This window comes from Dama dama, chromosome 28, assembly GCF_033118175.1.
Source record: "Dama dama isolate Ldn47 chromosome 28, ASM3311817v1, whole genome shotgun sequence".
NCBI lineage: Eukaryota > Metazoa > Chordata > Mammalia > Artiodactyla > Cervidae > Dama > Dama dama.
Genome location: NC_083708.1, coordinates 13,264,784 through 13,272,593, shown reverse-complemented (window position 1 = coordinate 13,272,593; position 7,810 = coordinate 13,264,784). Strand labels below are relative to the sequence as shown.

General features: G+C 43.2%; 1 protein-coding gene across 1 annotated transcript; it reads right to left on the bottom strand.

Annotated features, from left to right (window-relative positions):
- Positions 1 to 4,400: 4,400 nt before the first annotated feature.
- Positions 4,401 to 5,755, bottom strand: LOC133048020 (endogenous retrovirus group K member 7 Gag polyprotein-like). The gene is made up of 2 exons (XM_061131538.1): positions 5,658 to 5,755; positions 4,401 to 5,574 (listed from the first exon to the last, which is right to left on the bottom strand). Exons 1-2 carry the CDS (start codon positions 5,753 to 5,755, stop codon positions 4,401 to 4,403), a joined length of 1,272 nt encoding a protein of 423 aa, XP_060987521.1.
- Positions 5,756 to 7,810: the final 2,055 nt, after the last annotated feature.

The following is a 7,810-nucleotide window of genomic DNA, read 5'->3' as shown; positions in this document are numbered from 1 at the left end:
TATATCTCCCTCGAAGGAAATGGCCATGTTTGCAAACGGGAAAACATCAGCAATCTTTTATTTATCATCTCAGATATGCATTGACAAATGCAAGGGCCAAAACACAGCAATAGCAATATGCATATAATGATGAAAATTATAGATTTCCACCAACCACTATGAAACCAGGCAGATATCTGACTCCAAATGCTGGAGTCAGAAAAATCCATAGCAGCTACTTGTTGTTTCATATCTTCTAAAGCATCAGAAACATTTGAGGAATAATCAGGAATATATACACAACACTCCATTTTTATTAAGGCACATGTTCCCCCTTGAGAGGCTGTTAGAATATCCAGAGCCATACGATTTTGTAGAACGGCTTTTCTCATCTGTTTTTGTTCTTCATTAAGAGCCTCTAAAGCTCTTCTAGTATCTGTCAAAGCTTGTTTTGTAAAATTGTTCAAAGCCTCTACCCTGAGCATGATATCAGTGGCTCCTAAAGAGGGCACAAAAATTGAGGCTAAATAATCATACCAATGAAAAACAGAGCGTGACCACCGGGCTTTAACATAAGGTAAATTAACAGGTTGACTAATTTTTTGCTTATGAATTCTCCCAGGGGCAAACACAAACCCTAGGGTACATCTCCCCACCCATCCTACAGGGAGCCAGGGCCAAAGGTTGTATCCACAAATCCATCGAGTGTTATTTGGGGCTACCCATCTTATACCAGGGCTATTTTCCCAATCTGTCCCTGGCCAAATAACAGACTTGTTGACAATAAACGTTACATCCATTACAGTCTTACATTTGTGGGTAGGCAATAGTCCCATATGTTTCATGTGATATCCTGGAAATTCTCGGCCTCCAAATGTTGGTACATGAGTCTTTTGCTCCCAGCAAATGTCAGCAGGGGTCAGTAGCTGTCCTTTTTCAGGGGTCATCCAGAAATATTCATCCCAAACTTGGTAGTAGTCACCCTCAAATCAATTAAAATCATTAGGAGAAGAAACAGATCTATTTTCGTAATATAAGTACGCATTAACACTCATGCATCTGCTGATTTGTCGGGAGAAGATTCCTCTGCTGTAAAGTCAGCCGACCTAATTGCTGATTCAGTAATCTCCTCCGTCTGGCGTACCAGCCTTTCCGGGAGCTAGCGCGGTGCTTCGGCATCCTGTGGAAAAACACATACATGACCCCTCCCCCAAATTAACACGGGATCTGGGCCATGCCAGTTATTATCCAGCGGGTCTTTCCACAAGACCATCGGCTTTCTGCTGGAAATCTGAGGGTCCCAAAATCTCTGCGCGGCTGAATGTCCTTCTTTATCTAAAATTGAAAAATTTAAAATATATAAAGCGTGATTAAGGTAATTTTTGGGTAGAAGGGGGTAGAGCTCCCCCCTCTGTATTTTTTGAAGCTGTAGTTTCAAAGTTTGATTAGCACGTTCCACGATGCCTTGACCCTGTGGATTATAAGGAATGCCTGTTTTTAGGGTGATAGAAAAAGAGGAACAAAAATTTTTGAAGGCAGAGGAAACATAGCCGGGGCCATTATCAGTTTTTATAATCTTTGGCGTGCCTAAAACGGAAAAAGCATAAAGACAATGCGAGATAGAATGTTTCGCGGCTTCACCAGTCTGTAAGGATGCCACAATATATCCTGAAAAGGTGTCAATAGATACATGAACGTACTTTAAACAACCAAAGGAAGGGACATGAGTGACATCCATTTGCCAAAGATGATTCGGTAGAAGCCCGCGAGGATTAACGCCAAGATGTGGAACTGGAAGAAACTTAGGGCAAACAGAACAAAGTTTAACAATTTGTCATGCAGTCTCTCGAGGAATTTGAAACTGCAAACGAAGAGTATTACTATTCTGGTGATGTAGCGCATGTGACTGCTGTGCTGCTTCCACCTGTGAAAGAAAAACTCTAGTGTGAGAATCAGCCATCTGATTTCCCATAGACAGAGGTCCAGGAAGCCCAGTGTGGGCACGTAAATGTCCAAAGCAGGGTAAGGTGCGCTGTTGCAGCAGAGACTGAATTGAACGTAACAAATTTTGAATGTTAGAATTCACAGTAGAAATAAAGGGAACAGTTTCTATATATTGCAAAGCATGAGCAATGTATTTGCTATCAGTAAACAAATTAAAAGACTGTGAGGAATATCGTGAGCATACTTTATGGACGGCTGAAAGTTCTACTTCTTGAGCCGATGTATAGTTCGTCTGCCAGGAGAAAGGGGTATCATTAACCACAAAGGCAGCAGTTCCGTTGGAGGATCCATCAGTAAAGATCGTAAAAGCATCTTGAATAGGAACATTAGAAACATTCTTTGGAAAAATAAATGAATGCTGGCTGGCAAAATGCAAAAGTTTATCAGAAGGTAAATGATTAATAATTTGACCTGTAAAGGAGGAAAAGGCCAAAGCCCACGAGTCATTAAACTGAAAAAGCCATTCCTGCTGTTCTTTGGTATAGGGCACATAAATGTAAGCAGGATCGGCTCCCAACATTTCTCTGGAAAGACGCCTTCCTTTGGCAACGAGGAGGCTAATGAAATAAAAAAAAGGAGTAAGAACTTTTGAAGGCGATACAGGTAAATGGATCCACTGTAAGGGAGCATTTTGATATAACACTGCCGTCGGGGTATGTTTAGAGGGAAACACATATAGTCCCCACGGTTGAGAAAAATCACAGTAGGTAGCAAAATGCTGAGAGAGGGCCTTTTCAATTAAGGCCAGAGCAGCTTGCCCCTCATCGTTTAATATTCTGGGAGAGGAAGGATGGGTAGGTCCTTTTAAAATATCAAACAAAGGTTTCAATTCTCCAGTAGTCAATTTTAGATAGGGACGGATCCAATTTATGTCCCCTAATAATTTCTGAAAGTCATTTAAAGTCTTCAGATTATCTTTTCGAATCTGAAGTTTCTGCGCTCGAAAGGTCTCTCTCTCTAGCCTAAACCCCAAATAAGAAAATGGCAGGGATCGTTGTATTTTTTCAGAAGCAATTTGCAATCCAAATTTAGTTAATTGAAGCAATAGCAGGTCATACGCTTGCAAAAGAATACCCTCTATACAATGAGCAAGTAAAATGTCATCCATATAATGAACTAAATAAACTTCAGGATAAGCCTTTCGAATGGGGTCAATCGCCTGATCAACAAATTTTTGACAAAGTGTGGGGCTGTTAGCCATACCCTGCGGAAGAACTTTCCAATGATATCTTCGTGCAGGCTGTTTAAAATTTGTGGAGGGGATGCTAAAAGCAAAGCGATGACAATCATTAGGGTGCAGGGGTATCGTGTAAAAACAATCTTTTAAATCTATAATTATTTTATAGGTTGCACGTGGTATCCCAGCAGGTGAGGGTAAACCAGGCTGGAGTGGTCCCATAACCACCATGGTCTCATTAACTTTTCAAAGATCTTGAAGCAATCTCCATTTGCCAGATTTCTTTTTAATAACAAATATAGGGGAATTCCAAGGTGAATTAGAAGGCTCAATATGTCCTAAATGCAATTGCTCCTGTACCAACTGCTCAGCTGCAGCAATCTTTTCTTTGGTCAGGGGCCACTGATCAACCCAGACAGGCTCATCAGTTTTCCAACTGATTGGGTCTGCATGGATTACAGGAGAATCAGTAGCCCCCATTAAAAACACCCTAGTCCAGGTCTGAACGGTTTTGAGTCGGGCAATATAGGTTGAGTAATTCCATGATTATCTTTTCCTAGCCCCTGTTGAGGGAGGAGTCCTTGGTTTAACATCATGTTAGAAACAATTTTATTTGGGGCAAACATATAAACTCCCATTTGTTGCATAACATCTCTTCCCCATAAATTGACCGGGAGATGAGGGAGAATAAAGGGCTGAAAATCTCCTTCATGTCCCTCAGAGTCCCTCCAATGCAGGATGCGGCTACTCTGCTGTGGACTTTGAGACTGTCCTATTCCCCTCAAGGTGGAGTAAGCTTCTTGTTTGAGCCAATGTTGAGGCCAATGCTCCTCAGCTATAACTGATACATCTGCACCAGTATCTAAAATTCCTGAAAATTTTTTGTTCTCAATAAAAAGGTCGAGTTTAGGCCGTTCAGCAGAAATAGACTGCACCCAATATACATCAGATGAACCAAAACCATCAGTATTGCGCTCTCGTCTAGAGGCAACTTTCCCCTCCATGTGAAGAGGCAACAGAACTAACTGGGCTATTCGTTGATTTGTGGGAATACTGATTATATTTAAAGGCGCATGAGCCATAATTTTGAGTTCTCCCATATAAGCTGCATCAATTACTCCAGGGGATACCGATAAGCCTTTCATGGTCCAACTACTTCTGCCAATAATTAAACCTACAGTTCCTTTTGGTAAAGGCCCGAAAACTCCAGTGGGAATGGCTTGCATCCCCACATCAGGTGTTAGTACTGTGTAGGCGGCGGCACACAAGTCCAATCCTGCGCTGCCTGGGGTAGCTTGGAGGAGGCTCTTAATATCGGGCCGGTTGGGTTGGGCTGAAGTTCGTTCTGAAGCGCCCCATAACACTGTTTCGGGGCCTGGGGCTGGCCCCTCACCCAGTTTCCCGACTGTGACAGAAGAGGTTTGCCATCCACATCTGTCTTAGATCTGCAGTCTCTAGCCCAGTGTTTTCCTTTCTTACATCTAGGGCATACATTAGGATTTTTGGTGCTATCTACGTTGTTTTTCTTAGGGCATTGTGCCATGCGGTGTCCCAATTGTCTGCATGAGAAACAACTGCCAGGAGGCCCTCCCTTTTTTACACTACTCTTGTTCTTAGTTTGTTGATATAAAACTTCCTGGATAGTTTTTCCCTGGATAGCAGCAGCCATAGACAATCCCTGAAGATAGGAAGGGCCGATGTCAGCACAAATTCTTACATAATCCGCTAAACCTCCCTTTTTCCTATAAGGTCTTAAAGCAGCCTGACAAGCAGTATTAGCATTCTCATATGCCATCTGTTTAGTTAAAATAGTTCCGGCTTCCTCATCTCCTATAATTTTTGACACTGCCTCGAGAAGTCGAGCGACGAAATCCTGATAAGGCTCGTCAGGCCCCTGCCGGATTTTTGATAAGTCCTCAGCCTTTCTATTCGAGGCAGGGAGCCTTTTCCATGCCTTTAGGGCTGCCTCATTGATTTGTGGATAAGCTTGTTCAGGGTAGGTCAATTGTTGATTAAGGTCTCTAAATTGTCCTTCCCCCATTAGCATGTCAAAAGTAACCTGCAGCCTATTACGGTGGTTACGGTCTTCAATGGTGCCACAGACCTCCCCGTATTCTGAGCGCCACAAGAGATAATCACCTCCTGAGAGACAGGCTCGCGCAACTGCCTTCCAATCATTAGGAGGCAAGTATTGAGATGAAAGACTTTCAATTATGGCTAGCGTAAACGGCGCAGTAGGCCCGTATTGAGCGCAAGCTTGTTTCAGTTCTTTAAGTTGTTTAAAAGGTAGAGGCTCATGATACCTCTGATGATTAGCATCTTGAAAAACAGGGAAAATCATAGAATATCCCTCAAGATTTTCACCCTGTTCTCGGGCTGTTTTCACAGCCATTTGTAGTGGTGAAAGTACTGGCCTTTTTAGGCTAGATGGGACGTATACTGGCGCTGTTGGAATCAAAGGCGCTTTTGGAGAGGAGGGGGCGGGAGTGGGATGGGCGGCGGCAGCGGGTCAGGATCTAAACCGGCTATAACGGATGGCGTTTTGGAATGCAACGGCTTAGCTGTATTTATGGGCGATAAGTCTAGTTGTTCCATTCTCTGAGATATGGATGTTAGCATCTCTCTAAGTTCAGAAAAAGGGGAGCCTTGGTCTTTATTCTTTTGTTGAGTTACTATAAAGGCATCCCATCCTTCTTTGTCATGCTCAAAAGCCTGCTCTTTTAAATCGTCTTCCTCATCAGGAGAAAGTTCCGAATCTGAGTCTTGTTCAAGAGCAGTAGTCTCATTATCATTTTTTCTGGAACCTGAAACAATTGGGGAGTCATATATGTGCTCCGCTACCCGTTGGGGGGCACCTGAACACTTGGGTGTTATAAGTTTCAAGGCTGTTTCAAATTTCCTACTCTCGTGTTCTGGGTTTAAATAATCTCTTATTAGAGTCCATAGAGAATAAGCATCAAGAGGAACTTTGTCTGGTCCACAGAGGGTATAAACTGTTTGAATTTCTTCTCCCACCTTTACCCAAGTTTCAAGGCTAATAGTTCCTTCCTCTGGGAACCAAAGACAAGTTTCCTCCACAAAGACAAGAAATCTTTCTAGTTTCTGTTTAGACATAGAAATTCCTCTAGCTTTTAGCATAGTTTTTAACATAGAAACAAAGAACTGCCTACTATTACTTTGCCCCATAATTTTTACTCTCAACTATATACCCTCTCCACCCACAGTTTTCCAACGATACCTGAACAGGTGAGGCTTTCTCCCAGGATCCCTTTCAATATTTTTGGGTGGCTGTGCAGTGGGATCCGCCCATGTCCCTCGTTCTGGCGCCACTTGCCGGGCCTGCCGGCTAGATGAACAGGTCGAGGACGCAATCACCACAGCACCTGAGAAATAAAAGACTAGGAAAGATGGGGTTGAGAGGGACAGAGTCAGCTTGTGACTGATTCCGACGACTTTATTGAGGGGTAACATACATATATATACTAACAGGATTCACCAAATTTTAGATCAAAGACTTGCATACGTGCAGGACTGCAGACACTAGTTTTAGCTCAGGAGTTTTATCTTAACTCCAGCAGAGCATGGCACCAGCGTCTTACAATCAGGTAAAGACTACCTAGACATAAGCCATTCACAGGAGCCCGATAATCTTATCAGAGTCAGGAAAATGGGCAAATGGTGGCTGCAGCGATTTCCTTGAGGGAGGTGAGAAAGGCCAATTTGCACTTTAACAAATCAGGGGTGGTGGGACAGAGAGGGACCTTTTGATCTCTCTCAGGGCCGAGAAGGGGCCTGAGCAGTCAGGCCGGCTCCCCGCATCACGGCACTGCAGCTCACCTTTATGTGTGAGTTCATCTCTCCCACGTACAAACTAGAGGAAATCAGTGAAAAAGGACAGGGGCTGATGAGCCTATGTCTCAGGTTCTCACCTGAGTCCAGCTTTGTTGTTGTTTAGTCAGTCAGTCGTGCCCGACTCTTTGAGACCCCATGGACTGCAGCACGCCAGGCTTCCTGTCCATCACCATCTCCCACAGGTTGCTCAAACTCAGGTCCGTTGAATCAGTGATGCCATCGAACTATCTGATCTTCTGTTGTCCCCTTCTTCTTCTGCCTTCAATATTTCCCAGCATCAGGATCTTTTCCAATCAGTCAGTTCTTCACATCAGGTGGCCAAAGTATTGGAGCTTCAGCATCAGTCCTTCTAATGAATATTCAAGATTGATCTCCTTTAGGATTGACTGGTTGGATCTCCTTGCAGCCCAAGGGACTCTCAGGAGTCTTCTCCAACACCACAGCTCAAAAGCATCAATTCTCTAGCATTCAGCCTTCTTTATTGTCCAACTCTCACAAGCATACATGACCACTGGAAAAACCATAGCTTTGACTAGATGGACCTTTGTTGGCAAAGTAATGTCTCTGCTTTTTAATATACTGTCTAGGTTCATCATAGCTTTTCTTTCAAAGAGCAAGCGTTTTTTAGTTTCATGGCTGCAGTCACCATCTGCAGTGATTTTGGAACTTAAGAAAATAAAGTCTCTCTCTGTTTCCATTGTCTCACCATCTATTTGTTATGACGTAATGGGACCAGATGCCATGATCTTGGTTTTTTGAATGTTGCATTTTAAGCCAACTTTTTCACTCTCCTCAGCA

Excerpts from the sequence above, each read along its gene's own strand:
- LOC133048020 (XM_061131538.1), bottom strand. The coding sequence starts at position 5,755 with ATGGAACAACTAGACTTATCGCCCATAAATACAGCTAAGCCGTTGCAT. Across the intron at positions 5,575-5,657 it reads GATCCTGACCCGCTGCCGCC|GCCAGTACTTTCACCACTAC; the intron begins GCCCATCCCACT and ends TAGCCTAAAAAG.